The sequence below is a fragment of the Dipodomys spectabilis genome, unplaced genomic scaffold, assembly GCF_019054845.1.
Source record: "Dipodomys spectabilis isolate Male_0828 unplaced genomic scaffold, ASM1905484v1 ptg000108l, whole genome shotgun sequence".
Classification (NCBI taxonomy): Eukaryota; Metazoa; Chordata; class Mammalia; order Rodentia; family Heteromyidae; genus Dipodomys; species Dipodomys spectabilis.
Window position 1 is genome coordinate 6626837 of NW_024870785.1, and position 20608 is coordinate 6647444.

Sequence of the window (20608 nt, forward strand, 5' to 3'; positions counted from 1 at the left end):
CCTACGGAGGCCCCTGAAGTACAAATAGCCCCCAGGCCCTCGCGTGCCCCGATCGTTTTTGTCATTGCTTTCTTCGTCCGGTCCTGAGACCCCGATCTAATATATTTTTTTTTTTTTCTGAGCCAGTGATTAGAACCGAGCTTTTTCTTTTTTTTTCTGGCGTCCGGTACTTCAACCCCTTCACGGAAGTCAAAGTTGTTTTTCCTTTCCTCCTTCCCCGCCTCTCCGCCCCCCCCCCGCACTCCCCCTCACAGCTCCCCCCCCACCCCCCCACCCCCCGTCGTCCCCGCGGTGGCCGCCCGCATTCCTTCCCTCCCACCTCGCGGAATTGTGGCGGGAGGAGGGGGGGGGGGGGCGGAGGAGGAAGTCACCGCGCCTGCGCGCACAGGCCGCTTTCCATCCGGGTCCCTGTCCGTGCGGTGCAGCAGGTCGGTAGGCGGGAAATGGCGACTGGCTGAAGGAGCTGGTTCTGTTGCTGCTGCGGGCTAAAGCGGGAAAGACACCACACGTTGCGCAGTCGGGACTATCGCCGGAACCCGAAGACGCTTCTCTGTCGTCACAGTGAAGGTAATCCCCTTTATCCAGACGTCGCCGCGGCTCCCTGCCTCAGTCCTCCTCTTCCAGGGCCGTCTGCCGGGATCTCCTCCCCTTCTCTGCCCGGTCCTCCAGCGCTCCCGGCGCGGTGGTAGGCATGCCCTGTTGGCGCCTTGTCTGTCCGCTGTGTGGAGCCGCTCTGGCCCGGACTTTCCCCTGGGAGCGGAAAGAGCGCTCACTTCCCGCCAGCTTCAGCTCTCGGGCTGAGGCCTGTGTGTTGTGATTTCTGGGGTTAGATTTCACTTTGCTACCCACCCCCACCCCGATCTCACGTTCCTGCTCTCCAGCCCCCCCCGTGGGTCCCCTTGGGTGATGAAGTTAAAAAGATGGTCCTTTCTAACCTGAGCTCACCTGATTCTCTCCCCGCTTCCCCCCCCCCCCAACCCCGGTATCTCTTTCTAAGTAGGGTGCTTTTAGGGGGGCGTTGCTCATACCTCAGTAATGGTTAGTATCTTTCGAGAAGCCGGAAACCGAGATTTTACTCACTTCTGTTTGTTTTCTTTACGGTGAAAAGGTTGGGTTGACATTGCCACCTTTTCAGATCACGAGTGGGTAGTAAAGAACAAGCTCATGGGGGGAGGCCTCTGGGTTCCTTAGTGGTCACTGAAGGGTGAATCTTACGTATAGTTTTATATTCCTTGCTTTCTTTGCCTGTATGAGTGTTTGCTTTTGCGTTCTTGGCCAGAATTCTGTGGCTAATAATTGCATAAGTAAATCGTGTTTATTTACTTCTCACCCTAGTGGTAGCTGGATGTGTGAGTGATGTTAAGCACTTTTAAGAGTATCTCAGGGAAGCCTGTAGAGAGATACAGCTCTTAAACTATCCTAAGATCTTGAAATGAAATGTACTCAGTAGATGTTCCTCCAAGGCAGGGATTTGTCTTTGGAATGCTAGTAAGGCAGTACCAAGATTACTGCTCTATGTGAGTATACAAATTAGTGACTTGAAATAATAGATTTATCTGCATAATTTTCAGATTGTAGATTGCTTCATATTCTGACTCACTATTCTTTGCTATGTTTTACGTTTTCGTTTGCGGTTCAGTAGTTATCCTTTAAAAAGGAGAGGGTAAATGGCAAATTAAAGCTAGTTTTACTTATCTTTTGTTTTTTTTTAATATAAGGAGCCTCTTTGTTTTTCGGAATTTGTTCTTTTTGATCATGTAGGATTTGGATCTTTATAGTCCCCTCAGTAGTCAAGATTAAAAATTGGTTATCTTATGTATCAGTTGATATTTATTGTAATGCAAGCTTTCAGCTCCATAGGTCCAGTTGAAAGAATGTCAATATTGTTAGCAAGATAAAGAGCGTCACTACTGTTAAGCAACATATTAGAATTAAGTTTTAGTAATAAGCAGGAACACAAACATCATTATAGTCTTCATTTGGTAGGCTTTGCTCAAGGTCATAAAGAAAGTCAAGGCAAAATGTAGCTCTTATGAGAGGCAGTCATTTATTTATATGGATTTTTTGTTTTGTTTTCTGCTACTATGTTTCTAATTCAGGTCTTAACAGTTGCCATTCCAGATAGTGCTCTACCAGTTGAGCCATGCCTCAAGTTTGGCTTTTTGTTGGTTGTTTGGAGTCTTGTAGATTTCTGTATCCTGGTGGCTTCAAACTGCAATTCTCCATATCTCAGCCTTTGAACAGTTACAGCCATAAGCCACTGCTGTCCAACCTGTGAAGTAGGTAGGATTAAGTTGAACTTTTTTTTTAGAACCAATTAAATATGGGATGGGAGTGGAGATGAAGTCACGTTGGATACTTGTTGAGCCAATTTGTTTTAAGACTGGGCCAAATATATGACTTAAAGAGTCTAAAATAAGTTATTGGGCCAGGTGCTCATGCCTGTAATCCTACCTACTCAGGAGACTGAGATTTGAGGATTGTGGTTTGTAGTTCAAAGCCAGCCCAGGAAGGAAAGTCTGTGAGGCTCTTATCTCCAATTAACTACCAGAAAACCAGAAGTGGAGCTATGGCTTAAAGTGTTAGAGCACTAGCCTTGAGCAAAAAGAGCACAGGGACAGCATCCTGGCCTTGAGTTCAAGACCTATGACTGACAAAAAGTTATGGGTCAAGTTCTGCCTGTATTTTGATGATGTTTTGGGGAAACTTGATAAAATTTGGGTTACTGATAGCTGAGTGAGCATTGTAGACTACATCTTTAGAATTCTCCCAAATTCAGTACATCTAGTTTTAATCTTTTCACTATAGATTGAAAATTATAAAAACTGTCAAGTGGTGGGATCTTTAGCATTGAATTTATAGATATATAGAAATAATAGGACTACATAGGAATAACAAATAGGATGGAAATTATTTTATTTTTTATATTTGTCAGTTGGGGGGCCTGAACTCTGGGCCTGGGCACTATCCCTGAGCTCTTCAGCTCAAGACAAGTGCTTTACCACTTGAGCCATAGCTCCATTTCAACTTTTTCTACTTATGTGATGCTGAGGAATCAAACCTAAGGCCTCATACATGCAAGGCAAACACTCTACCACTGAGCCACCTTCCCGGTCCCGGATGGGTATTTTATGGGTATTTTTTCTACATTGTATATAGAATATCTTGGAAATTTCTTTTGTGCTAGTAGTAATGTTACACTTTCCTTTTTTTTTTTTGCTGGTCCTGGGACTTAAACTCAGGGCCTGGGCATTGTTCCTGAGCCTCTCTGTGCTCAAGGCTAGTGCTTTACCACTTGAGCCACAGTGCCACTTCCAGCCTTTTCTGTATATGTGGTACTGAGGAATCGAACGCAGGGCTTCATGCATGCTAGGCAAGCACTTTACCACTAAGTCACATTCCCAGCCCATCCCCTGTTAAGATTTGGAGAAGTTTTATCTTTTCCAAATTAATTTAGTTGATTTTGGTCAAGTGGCATCTTTATAAGATTGGTGTACAACAAAACCCACTTAATTCTGATTTAAGAAACTTGGGCCTATTCAAAAGGATGTACTAGTCTCTAAACCTCTAATTGTAGAATTGTTGAATGAGTAAATGGTATTGCTATTGTAGTCATAGGAAATTATGCTTTAGATTTATGAATTAAAAAATCAACTGAGCCAGGAGTTGGTGGCTCATGCCTGTAATCCTTTTCAAAAGGATGTACTAGTCTCTAAACCTCTAATTGTAGAATTGTTGAATGAGTAAATGGTATTGCTATTGTAGTCATAGGAAATTATGCTTTAGATTTGTGAATTAAAAAATCAACTGAGCCAGGAGTTGGTGGTTCATGCCTGTAATCCTAGCTACTCAGGAGGCAGAGATCTCAGGATTGTAGTTCGAAGCCAGCTTGGGCAGGAAATTCCTTGAGACTTTTTCTCCAGTTAAGTACCAAAAAAGCTGGAAGTGGAGCTGTGGCTCAAGTGGTAGAGTGCTAGCCTTGAACAAAAAAGCTGAAGGACAGCATCCAGGCATTGAGTTCAAACCCCCTTCCCCTAACCACCCCCACCCTCCTCCAAGAAGAAACTGAATTTCTAGATTTGGGAAAGAAAAAAACAACACACAACTAATTTTATTTCTAATTTATCAAATTGTTATAAAGCATAAAATAGAAAAGAAACTTGAAGTTAAATATCAAATATCCTGATGGAACTTCATATTGGGTGCATCCTGATATACTTTTTTTGAGAGTTTAAAAAGTTACCTAACCATTTTAAACTAGATTGGCTAAAAGGAGTCATTTGTGTTACTTTGAGGATAAGGATGTCTATCGGTCTGTAAGTCTATAAATAAGACAGGCTTTTGCTCTGTAGTCAAGGCTGCCCTTGAACTTCCTGACCTCGTGCCTTAGCTTTCCAAGTGCTGGTCTTAAAAGAGTACACCATTACACCTGGATCCAGTATGAGAATATTTTAACAGATGTGAAACATGTTAAAACCATACCATTGCAGCTTTAGTTTCCGTTTACTTGGCATATGCCCTAAGGCATGTATAAACCATACATAAATTTGCTAGTGGTGCATGAGTACATTAATTTTTAATTTAAACTGTATTAAATTGTAATTGAACCTATATTACTGGTGAAATTTAGAAGTATGTTTAGATGGGCCCTGGTGGCTCCTGCTAATCAGGAGGCTCCTGCTAATAAGGAGGCTGAGATTTGAGGATCATGGTTCAAAACTAGCTTGTGCAGGAAAATTCAGGAAACTTCATCTACAGTTAAGCAGCAAAAAGCTGGAAGTGGAGCTGTGGCTCAAGTGGTAGAGCTTAGCCTTAACCAATTGATTGGCTTGGGCCCCGAGTTTAGGCCCCAGGACTGACACACCACAACTCCCAAATCTAGCCTCCTGAGTAGCTAGGATTACAGCTCCTAGCCGTTTCATTTTTTATATAGATAGCTATGGGTGTCTATATAATTTATATTGTCTTTTAAGTTTTGATTTGTCATTTTGTAACAGTTTTATTTTCCTATCAGTGTATGATGTAGCAGTAGGCTGCTACTTCCTTCATTCAGCAAACATAAGTGAGGCAGAGGGGGCACATTAGTAATTAATAATTAATCTTTCATGCCGGGTCCTAGTAACTCATACTAACTCATTCCTAGCTGCTCAGGAGGCTGAGATCTGAGGATTATGGTGTCAAGCCAACCATGGCAGGCAAATCAAGAGACTCTTCAATTAATCAGCAAAAAGACAAGTGGAGATGTGGCTCAAGTGGTAGGTGCTAGCTGTGAGCAGAAAAAGCTGAATGAGAGCAGGAAGCCCTAAGTTGAAATCAGTGCAAGTTGGGAGGGGGGGGGGTGGAGAATACTTTATATGCAGTGTACTATTTTCTCTTCCTGTTGTTCAGGTAGAAATTAGTGAACTCCAGACCCTAGTGGCAGATTATCAACAGAGTTGATGCTTGTATCATTGTAATATTTATTAACACAAGATAATTTGCAACCATAATTGTCTGCCTCAAAGACTGTGTGGTATCAGGAATTTTTTGGAGAGAAAGGAAAAAAAACTTTTTTGATGCCAGCCCCGGGGCCTGCACTCTGCCCCGACTCTATCTCCAATGAATCAGCAAAATGTTGACCTGGAGGTATGGCTCAAATGATAGACTACCTCAGCTGTGAGAAAGCCAATGAAAGCTGGAGGCCCTGAGTTCAAGCCCTGAAATTGGCACCAGAAAAAAAACCCACATTGGAAAAACAGTATTTATACCTGGAAAATTGCTTTCTTGGAGTCTTGTCAGGGTTTAAGTCCATCTAATTAGGAGCGTATCTATTGGCCTCAAGTTTTCCCTTGTGACTTTGTGGTTAGGCTAGGAATTGGAATGTGGGAAGGTATTTCCCAGTTTTTGTATTTTCCTGGGTACCTATGCCTTAGTGGGGGATTTCTATGAGTTCCTGACCTCTTTGAAGTGTGAGTTGATTCTTGCTAGCAGGGTCCTCTTTGTCTAATCCAATCTTGGCTAGGCCATGGCTTCAGGGTGGGGCACTCTCAGTGTTCTTTCCCTTGTAGGGAGAGATCTTGTTCAGGAAGAGGAGTTGCAACCCTAGATAGATGGTGGAGAAAGAATAGGGTTACCTTTTCTTCTTCCTTAAGCACTGTGTTTCCTCAAAGCTGTGCATGATTTGTAGGCAGTGTTTTTTGTATTTTTTTTGTATTTGTATTTGTATGTTTTTGTATTTTTTTTAAATAGTGATAATACTGAAGAAACGTAGGGCTTTTTGCCTGGTAGGCAAACGTCATCTGTGAACTATACCCTCATATCTTTTTATTTTTTGTTTTGAGACAGGATCTCACTGAGTTACCTAGGTCAGCCTCAGATTTGCCTCAGCACCCAGAGCAGTTGTGATTACAAACATGAGCCATGACTCTGACTACCTCTCCGCTTTTTGTCATCTCTTCTGAATTTTTTTTCCAATCCCACTTATCCTTTCATTCCATTTTCTATTGTGAAATGTTAAGAAAAATTTTAAGTTGTGGATTTTTTTTTTAGCCAGAATTAACGAGGTGAAATATATTTTGTAATTTGTGTACCTCACAACTTACCACTTGTCTCCTTTTTTTAAAGAAAAAAATATTAAAAATATGATGTAGGGGCTGGGAAGGGTGGCTCAGTGGTAGAGTGCTTGCCTTGCATGCATGAGGCCCTGGGTTTGATTCCTCAGCACCACATAAGCAGGAAAAGCCAGAAGTGGCGCTGTAGCTCAAGTGATAGAGCACTATCCTTGAGCTTGAAGAGCTGAGGGACAGTCCCCGACCCAGAGTTCAGGCCCCACAACAGACCCCCCCCCTCCCCCCCCCCCAAAAAAAGTAGAAAGGCAGATTTTACTCAGTCCTTTTTTACATTTTGGCAATTTTCTGTTATCATTATATCCTACCCTTTCTTTGTTCACAGTAGTTTATTTAAAAAATAGTCACAATAAGCGAGGCACCAGTGGTTCAAGCCCTTAATCCTAGCTACTGGGAGGCTGTGATCTGAGAATCACAACCAAAAAGAGAATCTAGCTGTGAATCAAGTGGCAGAGCTCTAGCATTGAGCAAAAAAAAAGCTCAGCCAGCAGCCAAGTGCTGAATTTAAGCTCCAGGACCTAGACGTGCATGCGTGTGGGTGTGTATGTGTGTGTGCGCGCACACACACACGTGCACACACACAGACACAGGAACACACACAGTAACGATAATAACAGAAGATACTTTTTGTTTTGTTTTTGTTTTTTGTTTTGTTTTTGTTTATGTTCTGGTACTCAGGCATGAACTCTCGGCCTAGGTACTGCCCCTGATCTCTTTTGCTCAAGGCTAGCATTTTACCGCTTGAGCCATAGCTCCACTCCAGCATTTTGTGGTTTAATTGGAGTTAAGATTCTCAGACTCTTCCTGCCCTGGCTGGCTTCAAACCTAGATCCTGACATCTCAGCCTTCTGAGTAGTTAGTATTACAGGTATGGTGTCTGGTTGATACTTTGTTTTATTATTGCTATTTTCACTTTCACTGTATCAGAAAGCTTTGCTTACATTCCTATTCATCAATTTCAGTTTTCACATGTGTACATTGAATACTCTGGATTGCATTCACCCACCCTTGCTCTCATTCATCTCCCCCTCCTCACTCTTTTTAACAAATGTTCCAGCTTTATAGTACTCTTATTTATTTTGTTAAAACTAAGTTTAAAGGAGTTACACCAGTAGAATATACTATACTTTAGTGTGTTTCTGTGTATATTCACATGACTATATATGTTTTCAGATGTTTATAATTTATATCTAGCTTTCACGTATTAGAGAAAACGTGCTTTTTGTCTCTCTGAGCCTGATTTATTTCATTTAACATACTTTTTCCAAATCTATTTTCCTACAAATGACATTCTTTCTGATGGATGAGTAAAATTTCATTTTGTGTCATATATATCATTTTCCTTGATCCATTCGTCCACTGTAGGGCATGTGGGCTGTCTATAACTTGGCAATGGTGAACAGTGTGACAGTGAACATGAGTGTTAAAAGTCATAGGTAGTTTTCTTATTTTTTTGAGGAATCTCCCCTGTCTTCCACAGTGGTTGCACTAGTTTAGATCCCTACCAACAACATAATAGGATTGCTTTTTACTTATATCCCCACCTGCATTTATTGTTCAGTGTTTCATGATGGTCATTCTTATTGAAGAGAGATAGAATCTCAATGTTGTTGGTGTGTGTGTTTGTGTGAGCCCACGCGCATGGTGTCAGTCCTGGGCCTTTTGCTCAAGAGTAGTCCTCTACCACAGCTTTACTTCTGGCGCTTTGTGTGTGTGTGTGTGTGTGTGTGTGTGTGTGTGTGTGTGTGGTGTGTGTGTGTGTGTGTGTGTGTGTGTAGTTTAGTGGAGATAAAAGTCTCACAGACTTTCCTGCCCAGGCTGGCTTTGAACTTAGTCCTCAGATCTTAGCCTCTTGAGTAGCTAGGATTATAGGCCTAAGCCACTGGCACCCAGCTTCTCGGTATTGTTTTGACCTGCATTTCCTTTATGGCCAGAGATGTCGAGCTTTTCTTTGTTTGTTCATTGGCTATTTTTACTTCTGAGAAGTCTCTCTTTAGTTCCTTGGCCCATTTATTAATTGGTTTAGTTTTTGAGCTCTTGAGTTTAGTTCTTGAGCTTTATAGTTGGCCTTTGTCATGTGTACAGCTGGCAAAGAGCATCTATACTTTTTGATTGGCCCTGGATCATGATCTTCCCATATTGGTGGGACAAACAGGTATGTGCCACTAGGCCTGAGTGGTTTTTTTGTTTGTTTGTTTTTTTATATTGAGCTTCTAACAATGATCTTTCCAACTCCACCTTCCTCAAATCTTCAAAGCTGGGATTACAGGTGTAATCTAATTGGAATTTTCTTCCTTTTGCCCAAGGGCAATGTTTTACCTTGAGTCACCACTCTACTTTTTTTTTTTTTAATAATAAGAATCTCCCAGAATTTCCTGTCTGGGCTGGCTTTGACCAGCGATTCTCAGATCTTAGCCTCTGAAGTAGGTAGGATTACAGGTGTGAGCCACTGGTACACAGCCTATGTCTTTTGAAGTCTCTGTGCATCCTTTGTTTCCATTCTGGCAGCAGGTGACCAATCAATATTTTAATTTTGTTTTTTCTCTCTGGTAGTACTAGGGTTTGAAATCAGGGCCTCACACTTCCTAAGGATGTCCACTCTACCACTTGAGGCATACTACTAGCCCAGTATTTTAAGTTTTAATGGGTTGAACCCCTAAGACTGGACTATTTTACATGTCTTCAGTCATTTTCTTTAGTCTTTTAATACCTACTTTGTATCTATGTGTTATTTTATAAGTTTTTTGATTTCCATTAATTATCTTCATATATTTGCTACGTACGAATTTTCCTTTTCTAGGGAGTTCTACACTGAAGAAAAAGAAAATTAATTTTTTTTTTTTGGTCGGTCTTGGGGCCTGAACTCTGGGCCTGGGCCCTGCCCCTCAGCTTTTCAGCTGAAGGCTAGCGCTCTACTACTTGAGCCTCAGCCCCCTCCTGGCCTTTTCTGCTTATGTGGTGCTGAAGAATCCAACCCAGGGCTTCATGCATGCAAGGCAAGCACTCTACCACTGAGCCACCTTCCCAGCCCCGAAAAAAGAAATTTTAAGTAAAAAATTTCCTCTATAAATAGTAAATAATAGATGCCTTGCTTGATAAATCCCTTTTAATTCTAGAAAAAAAAATCAAATTTTAAAAAGGCAGATAAAAACTCCCTAGTTAAGGGAAAAAAACGTTATTTAGAAAATGGAGACTTATCTGGTAATTCTTTCAAATTTGGCAGGATCTTGGTCCATACCAGTTTCTAAAACATAAATAATCTAGGCGAGTATTTGATAAACAGCAGAAATTTATTTCTTGGATTCTGTATGGTAGGAATTCTTAAGACCAAGGTGCAAGCAAATTTAGCATCTAATATGTAACCCTGGGTCTGATACATGCCTTTACCTTTCTCTTTTATAATGGCACTAATCCAATTCATGATGACAAAGCAATGATCTAATTGCCTCACAAAGGCCAATTATCATATAGGGATTATATTTTAGCATAGGATTTAGGGGAGACCAAACATTCTGTTGAAGGGAAGTTATTGTAGGGCTTGAATTCGGGGCCTGGGCACTGCCACTGAGTTCTTCTGCTCAAGGCTAGCACTCTACCACTTCGAGCCTCAGCACCGCTTCTGGTTTTCTGGTGGTTTATTGGAGATGAGTCTCATAGACTTTTCTGCCTGGGCCAGCTTTGAACTGTGATTCTCAGATCTCAGCCTCTTGAGGAGCTAGGATTATATGAGTGAACCATCAGTGCCCAGCTGTAATTTCTGTTATTTAAAAAAAAATTTTTTTCCCTGTGACTGTTAAAACTAGTAAAAACATACCATCTGAGACTTACCAGTGAAGATTTTCTAATATTTGCTAGGAATTTTTATACCTTTAGGAGTTTTAAGGTGCTTAGAGACCTTTTTATGTAATTGACCACTATTGTAAACAACTTCATATCTTCTCAAGATATTAAGGTAAATGTGGAAGACTGCTTCCAGGATCCCTCCACAGGTATCATAATCCATAAACATTTGAATCTACTAAATAAAATAGTGTCACATTTTCTTTAACCTGCAGACATCCCCCTATATTCTTTAAATCATCTTTAGATTACTTGCTATGTAAGTAGTTATACATTTAGGGTATAATGGCAATAATGAAAAGGTTGAACATGTCAAGTACCCATATCAAATAGGTAACTAAAATGTAGTTCAAATAGCCTTGGTAATTTCTCTTTGATATGACTCTAGCCTTTTTTGGTGGTGGTGTTCTTCCTTGATTTTTGTGGTGCTGAGAACTGAACCTAGGTCCTTATGTGTGCTATCCAAGTACTATGTACATTTTCTTCCACTGAGCCTCATCTCTGGTCCCAGAATCCAGTTTTGCTTGCTTTGTTTTCTTTTCAGTACTGGTGCTGAACTTGAATCTGCTAGGCAAACTCTCTGCCACTTGAGCCACACTGCCAGTCCTCTGTTTTAGTTTTTCTTTTTTTTTTTTAATGGAGTCTTATGTTTTTTCTAGGACTGGCTGTCATAGCCTTCAAGTAGCTAGAATTATAGCACTTGCCACCTTGCTCAGTTTATTGTTTATTTGTTGAGATATGCAGTCTGGATAACTTTTTGCCTGGGCTGGCCTTGCACCATGATTCAACTCAGGTAATTGTGATTGTGGATGTGAGCCACCAGGCCCAGCTCTTGAGTCCAGTGTTTTTTTTTTTTTTTTTTCTTTTCTTTTCTTTTTTTTGCCTGTCCTAGGACTTGACTTGAACTCAGGGCCTGGGTGCTATCCCTGAGATTCTTTTTTTTCTTTTTTTTTTTAATTTTTTTTGTCGGTAGTGGGGCTTGAACTCTGGGTTTGGGCACTGTCCCCGCCACTTGAGTCACAGTACCCACTTACGGTTTTCTAGTGGTTTATTGGAGATAAAAGTCACGGACTTTCCTCCCCAGGCTGGCTTTGAGCCTCGATCCTCAGATCTCAGCCTCCTGAACAGCTAGGATTACAGGCGTGAGCCACTGGCACCCGGCTCCTGAGATTCTTTCACTCAAGGTTGTCACTCTTACTACCTAAGCTACAGCACCACTTCTGGCTTTTTCTGAGTATTGAAGACTCTTATGGACTTTCCTGCCTGGGCAGGCTTCAAACTGAGATCCTCAGATCTCCTTCCTGAGTATCACAGGATTATAGGCGTGAGCCACCAGTGCCTGGCTGAATTCAGTTTTTAAAGAATCATTATGGCTGGGAGCAGGTGGCTCATGCCTGTAAATCCTAGCTACTCAGGAGGCTGAGATCTGAGGATTGAGGTTCAAAGCCAGCCCGGGCAGGAAAAGCCATGAACTCATCTCCAATAAACCACCAGAAAATGGGAAGTGGCGCTGTGGCTCAAGTGGTAGAGCACTTGCCTTGAGCTGAAAAGCTGAGGGACAGTGCCTAGGTCCCAGAGTTTAAGCCCCATGACCAATAAAATGGATCATTATGTATGGTAAATTGGAATATCTCAAAATAAACGAGTTGCTTTTTCTTGTACTTACATGATTGTTATTAGACTTAAATTTTTGGAATTAGGGGCTGGGAAGGTGGCTCAGTGGTAGAGCACATGCCTTGCATGCCAGAGGCCCTGGGTTCGATTCCTCAGCACCACATAAGCAAAAAGAAAAAAGCCGAAAGTGGTGCTGTGGCTCAAGTGGTAGAGTGCTAGCCTTGAGCTGAAGAGCTGAGGGACAGCGCCCAGGCCCAGAGTTCAGGCCCCATGACCGGACCCCCCAAAAAAAAATAATAAAAAAAAAATTTTGGAATTATTCACTAAATCATATTTTTCACCACTGCTTTGTAAGGTCAGAAAGTCAACCATTCCCTACTTTGCTGTTTTCTCAGTGCTTACCTAGACTTGTGCCTCAAATGTGGTTAAATATTTGTAGAATAAATGAATGATTAAACAAATGATAATTTTGGAGTGGGTCAACAGATCTTAGTGTTGTAAAAAAAAACATGCACTACTTGGTATAACACTCAATTGTAGGATGTAGTATTTCAGAGGTTATTGGAAAGGCTACTTGGGATAATGCGTGTAAAATACAGAGCATAGTGCCTTTCATTTAAAATGTTTATTTCAATCTCCTTAGAGGCCTGAGGTTTTTTTAATTTTAACTAACCAAGTTTTTTTTTTTATCATATAAGCTGATCATATTTGGGAGCACTAGGTTGGATTTTAATAGCCTTTGCTATTTTTCTATTATAGTTTTACATGTGGCACCCATAAAAGATGAGGCTGAGAACGCGGAAGACTTCTCAGCAATCAAATCAAATTCAAACACAGCGCACTGCCAGAGCAAAAAGGAAATACTCAGAGGTTGATGATAGCCTGCCTTCAGGAGGAGAAAAACCATCAAAGAATGAAACCGGCTTACTGTCTTCAATTAAAAAGTTCATCAAAGGAAGCACACCCAAGGTAAAGGTTTTATCTCATGCTTACATTAAAAACGTATTATCTCTAAGCATGAGTAGATAAGAAATTGATATTAGTAGAGTCCATTTTAATGGGATGTCTACATTTTGGTGTTATTTTCCTTTTAAGATTATGTGCTAAATAGTTAATGAAATTCAAGATGAACATTCCACTAAACAAATTTACTTATCCTTTGTTTTTTTTTTCAGCATAGAATTATGGAAAGGAAAATAAAATGTTCCTTATTTTACTTGAGTTATTTCTAGTTCTTTTATTTCAAGGGAAATTTTTCTTGTTAAATGTTACATACCATCTGATTAGGAAGCTGATTTTTATTTTATTTTGTGCCAGTACTAGAGTTTGAACTTGGGCCTTTGTACTGTCCCTTAACATTTTCTTCAACACTAGCATTCTACCCACTAGAGCCAGAGCTCCACTTCTGGCTTCTGGCTGATTCATTGGAGATAATCTTATGGATTCTTGCCTGGTCTGCTTCAAACTGCAGTCCTCAGATCTCAGCCTCCTGAGCAGCTAGAACTACAGACATGAACCACTAGTGTATGGCTATAATGGTTTCTTTTATCTTCTTGAATGCTAACATTGTATAATGAAAATGTATTGACGCATATGAATTGTATGAAATGAACACTGACCAAGTTATATGCTCCAGATTCGTATGGTAGACTAACTTGACTGGCTTAAGTGTCATTTACTCCCAAGGAATGTAGTCAGTAATAAATACAAGTGCTTTATTCCAGAATTAATTTCAGATTTGATGGTACAACTAGGCTGAAAAGCAGTGTCAGAAATTTTAATGCACTTTATAAATGCAGAGTGTTACTCATCATGAGATTTTGTTATGACTATTTGTGGTGTTTTGGGGATCATTATTTGATTGATAAAGTTTTTATTACAAATTAAATATTACTATGAGAGAGAGAGCAAAATAAAACACTATTTTGTCTTATAGTGTAGCTTTTGTTGTAATAAAATTATAACAAAGCTTGAGAGGTTCGATGGTTCATGCCTGTAATTGTTGCTACTTAGGAGGGTAGAGATTAGGAGGATCAGTGCTCAAGGCCAGCCTTACCAAAATGTTTGCAGGATCCTCATCTCAACTAGTAAAAAGATGGGAATGATGGCATATACCTGTCATCATAGCTGTTTAGGGTAATGATCATGAATAGAAAGACAATTGTTCCTATAGGAAATGATCCACAGTAGCCTGGGCAATATAGAGAGAACCTATCCCAGAAAATAACTAAAGTAAAGCAAAAGGGCTGAGTGTGTTGCTCCAGTGGTAGAACATCTTCCTAGCAAGCATGACTCCCTGGGTTTGAATCTAGTGCTGCCAAAAAAAAATTTTAAGCAAAGTATGAAAAATAACATCCATTGATCAAGATTTAGAAGTATTCTGTGTTTGTATAGGATTTTGTTTGTTTGTTTTTGTGCTGGTCCTTGGGCTTGAATTCAGTGCCTGGACTTTTTTACTTAAAGTTAGCACTTTACCACTTGAACCACAGCTCCACATCCAGTGTTTTTGGTGGATAATTGAAGATGAGAGTTTCACAGACTCTCCTGCCTAGGCTAGCTTTGGACTGAGATCTTCAGATCTCAGCCTCTTAAGGAGCTGGGATTACAGGTATGAGCTACCTTGATCTTGGCTTGTTCATTTACTTTTGTTTCGTCTTTCTAATAATAATTTTAACCTTTTTTTTTCAATATTAGGTTTTGTACTCAGGACCTACAGCTTGCTACTAATATTGTAATTGTTAATTTTAATTTTTAAATTATGACAGTACAAGTATTCTAGTTTATTATATAATAAAAAACAAATTTCTTCTGGAAACATGAATTCCTTGCTCTTTAAATTCCCAGTGGGTTGTTATCACTCTTTCTTGATGGGATACTTACTATTTATCAGTTCATTCCTTCAACAACTGAAATTGTTACAGAGTGCTTCCTATCTACACTTACTTTCTAATTGCTTTGGGTTTTGTTTTGTTTTGTGATCTTTTTACCTTTTTTTTCTTTTTTTCCAGAATGAGGACTGAACTCAGGGCTTTACACTTGCTATGCAAGTGTTCTTCCACAGAGCTAAATCCCCAACTTCTACTCTTTACTTTCTCATCAATTCTTTTTTTTTTCTTTTTTAATTCTTTCACTTGAAAACAGCTACTGTGTTCCCTTTCATGTACAAGTGCAGTCTCTTAATCGTTATCTAGGGTAAATATTTCTGGTTTTTGTTACGTGACACTTTATGCTATAGATCACTCTGGTGATCACTCTCATGATCTTCTATTTATGAAGATAATAGCCAAAAATGAAGATAATTTTGTCTTGTGTCATATGACATGTGTTCATATTTATTCCTTTGACCTAGCCTTTCTTCTATTGTGGTATTACATTCTGTTGTACTTAAAAACAAATCTTGTCAATCATTTTAATCTCTATTCTTTTATTTATTTTTAATTTTTTTAATTTTTTATTTTTTTGGGTCCGGTCGTGGGGCCTGAACTCTGGGCCTGGGTGCTGTCCCTCAGCTCTTCAGCTCAAGGCTAGCGCTCTACCACTTGAGCCACAGCGCCACTTCCGGCTTGTTTTTCTTTTTGCTTATGTGACACTGAAGAATTGAACCCAGGGCCTTATACATGCAAGGCAAGCGCTCTACAACTGAGCCACCTTCCCAGCCTCTTAATCTCTATTCTTTCCTTAATTCTTATAACCATATTTTTTGTTTATTTGTTTGTTTTGTCAGTCATGGGTATTGAACTCAGGACCTGAGTGTGGTCCCTGAGTTTTTTTCTCTCAAGGCTAGTGTCCTACCACTTTGAGCCACAGCACCACTTCCGGTTTTCTAGTTAATTGTAAATAAGAGTTTCACTGACTTTCCTGCATGGGCTGGCTTTGAACTGTGATCCTAGGATCTCAGCCTCCTGAGTAGCTAGTATTAGGATTATTGGGGTGAGCCACTAGTGCTTGACTTTTTTTTTTTTTTTTAGTCAGTGGTGGGGCTTGAACTCTGGAGTGGTGGGGCTTGAACTCTGGGCCTGAGTGCTGTCCCTCAGCTCTTCAGCTCAAGGCGAGCGCTCTACCACTTGAGCTACAGCACCACTTCCAGCTTTCTGGTGGTTTATTGGAGATAGTTTCACGGACTTTCCTGCCCAGGCTGGCTTTGAACTGCAATCCTCAGATTTCAGCCTTCTGAGTAGCTAGGATTACAGGTGTGAGCCACTGACACCTGGCTCCTATTTTTATATTTTATAGAACAGAGGAAAAGTGAAATTAGGTAATACAATAATAATAGTAATAATAATAGTAATAAATGTAATAATTAATAACTTTCCCAGGATAATAATGATAAAAAAAGAACAGTACAATAATTGCTAGTAGTTACTATGTATCAACCACTGTTCTTAGTGTTTTAAGTGTATTACTTAAGCCTTACAAATGAGGTATATGTACTGTCATCTGTATTATAATACCTATGAGGAAACTAAGGCACATGGTGCTTAATAACTCTTTCAGGGTTACTTAGCTTTAAAGCTAGTTAAGTGTCAACACTGGAAACTACCACCATTTAGTCTGGTTCAGAGACTACACTCTTTTTTTTGGGGGGGGGGTCCGATCGTGGGGCCTGTACTCTGGGCCTGGGCTCTGTCCCTCAGCTCTTCAGCTCAAGGCTAGCGCTCTACCACTTGAGCCACAGCGCCACTTCCGGCTTTTTTCTTTTTGCTTATGTGGTGCTGAGGAATCGAACCCAGGGCCTCATGCATGTAAGGCAAGCACACTACCACTGAGCCACCTTCCCAGCCCCAGAGACTACACTCTTATGCATTGTATATAACTGCATTTCTAGCAGGGACAGTTATTTACTGTCATAAAGTAATTAGATACTGTATAGCAATACATACAGTATTCCAATCTCTAGTATGCACAGTATTCTTGATAAAAGTAAATAAGAATCATGTCTTATGCTGCCCACTTTTTCATTTGCTCATTATGTATTATCAGCTCAAAGCTCATTGCTTTTGTTATTTTACAGAATGTTTTCTCTTAGTATTCTGTACATATATCATTATTGTCTTTATGTTTTTTGTTTTTGTTTTTTCATTTTTGATAGTGTTGGGGCTCAAATCCAGGGCTTTACACTCTTACCATTGAGCCACATCTCTAGTTGTGAGTCTCACTGTGTAGCTCAGACTCCTGCCTCAATCTCCCAAGTGTTGGGTTGTAGGTTCCTAATTACCTTGTCTGGCTCTTCTGACTGAATGATGAACTTATTTCCTCAAGTATCCTTTTTAAGTCCAGATTAGACAACTCCCAGTGCTGATACCTTGGAATCTTTCATACCTTATCTTTTTCTTTTGGATTTTCATAACTGTTTTAGTAGAATTGAAATATTTAGGCAAAATTTCTTGCTTTCTCTTGCTTGAGTATCGGTCCTTTCTTAGGTATTTGGCATTGCTTTCTGACTATCTCATGAGGTTTTCTTTTAGAAACTTGCTTACCTGCCTTATTTGTATATCTGTACTATTTTTATTCTTATTTTACTGTTAAGATTTCTAGTAGTGTTCTTGCTATTTTACTTTTTTTATATTGCCTGTGAATTTCTATCTATAATCCTAATTTTGCCATAAAATAGCCATTGTGATCTGGCACTGGTGGCTCACACATGTAGTCCTGCCATTCAGGAGGCTGAGATCAGAGGATCTCGGTTCAAAGCCAGCCTCTTTATCTCCAGTTAACCACCAGAAAGCCAGAAGTGATGCTGTGGCTCAAAGTGGTAGAGACTAGCCTTGAGCACAAAAAGAGTTCAGGACTATGCCTAAACCTTGAGTCCAAGCCCTATGACCACCCTCACTAGCCTCAAAAAATAGCCAGTGTGTGTGTATCATCTGTTTAGCCTAAGAAACAGAGGTGTTCTACAGGCTAGAAATCCCAGATCAAGGTGATATAGTATTTGATTTGTTCTGAGGGCTCTTGACTTGCTACCTTATTGGAGGTAGGAGTCTCATAGACTTTCCTGCCTGGGCTTTCTTTGAATCATGGTCTTAGCTCTCAGCCTTCTGAGCAGCAAGGATTACAGGCTTGAGCCATTGGTGCCTGGCAGGTTTTATCTTTTGAGATGTTTTGGCCTCTCTTCCTCCCTTTCGCTCTCCTCCATCATTGTCTTCCTTCTCCTCTTCTTCTTTCCTGTCCTTTTCCTACTTGCTCTTCTTCCTCTTTCCTCTTTCTCTTCATTTTCTTCCAGTTCACTCATCTTTCTCCTTAAAAAAAAATTTTTTTTAATCAAATTTCACTATGTGGACTTGGCTGCCTTTGAACTCTTGATTCTCCTGCCTTAGCCTTGAGAGTTCTTGGATTATAATCATGATCTTCCATGCCTAACTTATTTTTAATTTTTAAATGATAACCTCTACTATGAGCCAGAGAGCTACCTAGGTTTATAGGTTTGCTTTTCCTATTGTGCCCAACTTGACAGTAGCCTTTAGGGATTGGGATTCCCACTTCTCAAGTGAGGTAAACCCTTTGTTTCTTCTTGATAGTTTCTAGTACCTTTATTTTGTATTGTTGGAGACAGCTTTGAAGTTTTTTTTTGTTGTTTTTTTTTGGGGTGGGGGGGTCTGGTCATGGGGCCTGAACTCTGGGCCTGAGTGCTGTCCCTCAGCTCTTCAGCTCAAGGCTAGTGCGCTACCACTTGAGCCACAGCGCCACTTCAGGCTTTTTTTTTTTCTTGCTTATGTGGTGTTGAGGAATCATATGCAAGGCAAGCACTCTACCACTGAGCCACCTTCCCAGCCCCAGCTTTGAAGTTTTTAAAGTAGTCTGGGATATCCAAGTTATCTTGGAGGTCATGTTTGCATTAGTGCTATGGTTACTGAGTTGCAGGAGCATTGAATAGTCTCCCTCAACATGTCCTTCATAGGTTTTGCTGGGCCTATTTTTTTCATAAGCATTGCTATTTTAGGGTTTTCAGCATACAGGAGTTTTAGAAATAATAAGTAATGTTTGTTACAGCTAATTTGTGGTATAGCAGCCATACTAATAACCTTCTTCAAGGGGGAGGCTGTGCTTAGTATACTGAACGGCTTATTTACTTATTTTTTCAGAGCCTGGGCAAAGCTCAAGTGGTAGAGTACTAGCCTTGAGCAAAAAAGAAGCTCAGGGACAGCGCCCAGGCCCTGTGTTCACAAGCCCCAGGACTGGCAAAAAACAAACAAACAAAAATCTAATAATAGTCAACTTTAAAAAAATATGTTCTAGCTAATATTATTAGTTATTCAAAGCAAAAAGAGGAAAAATTACTCCTGTTGAGTAAGAATGTTGATATGTATAAATTAAATACACAGATTTGGATATGTAATTCTTATTAAATGATTTAAGTAGTCTCCTTAAGTCAACAAGTAATTCATTGTAGGACAAATATTACAGTAATGGAAAAAATGACTCATGCAATGGATGGAGTCTTTTACAATAAGAAAAATAGTTGTATTAGTGGAGAAAAACAAATCAAGCTAAAGCCTGGAAGTTTGTTGTTTTAGTCAATCATATTGCAAGACTAGTATAAATGGATCATATGGACTGATCCAAATAAGGCAGCAAACAGAGATCTTTATTAAGAGGTGGACTCTTTGGTATTAATTTGGGGATCTAAATAATTGAAACTGGCAGTAGGGTGTGGCAGTGGCAGACCTTATATTTTGATAATATGTAAATGCCAACTCATCCAGTAGGGCTTCCTCTTTACACTGGGTACTCAAGGAAGAAATAGTCTCTGTTCTTTAGAAAAGTTCTATTAGGGAGAAATGTCCAAAAAATGAGAGTACATTATCCAATTCAGTATTTTTGTAGTATGGAAAATTTAGGAAGAAAGAGTCTGAATTGTGGGGATGCTGTAATTATATTTTTGTGCAGTAACTACATCAATTCTTGTAAAGAGTACTTAAACACTTTTCTGTTTTTTAAACTACTCTGATATTAATACATTTTGATTTTCTATATTATAAAAACCAGAGAAAAGTATATTTAAAATGTATTTAGATAAAAAATATATTAAAAATGTATTTTACCACTTAAGAAATGTAATTTGGCCAGGCACTGGTGGCTCATACCTGTAGTCCTAGCTACTCAGGAGGCTGAGATCTGAGGATCGCAGTTCAAAACCAGCCTAGGCAGAAAGTCCCTGTGAGACTCTTATCTCCAATTAACTGATCAAACACTGGAAGTTGGGGCTGGGAAGGTGGCTCAGTGGTAGAGTGCTTGCCGTGCATGAGACCCTGGATTCCATTCCTCAGCACCATATAAGCAGAAAAGGTTAGATGTGGCCCTGTGGCTCAAGTGGTAGAGCACTAGCCTTGAGCTGAAGAGCTGAAGGACAGTGCCCAGCCCCGGAGTTCAGGCACCACGACCAGCAAAAAAAAAAACCAAAAAACAACTGGAAGTGGCACTGTGACTCAAGTGATAGAGTGCTAGCCTTGAGCACAAAGAGGCTTAGGGATAGCACCCAGGAACTGAATTCAAGCCCTACAACCAGCAAAAAAGAAAAGAGAAAGAAAGAAAGAAAGGAGAGAAAGAAGAAA

At 40.0% G+C, this 20608-nt stretch overlaps 1 protein-coding gene across 2 annotated transcripts in view; it reads left to right on the top strand.

Annotated features, from left to right (window-relative positions):
- Positions 1–269: 269 nt before the first annotated feature.
- Ctdspl2 (CTD small phosphatase like 2) overlaps positions 270–20608 on the top strand; it is a 63094-nt gene continuing 42755 nt past the window's right edge. Inside the window, exons 1-2 of one of the 2 annotated variants that reach the window (XM_042687627.1) lie at positions 270–567; positions 12819–13028. In XM_042687627.1, the coding sequence (XP_042543561.1) occupies positions 12843–13028 (186 nt within the window). In that variant the 5' untranslated portion in view covers positions 270–567; positions 12819–12842. The remainder of the gene's footprint in view (positions 568–12818; positions 13029–20608) is intronic. The other variant, XM_042687628.1, reaches the window with a different exon arrangement.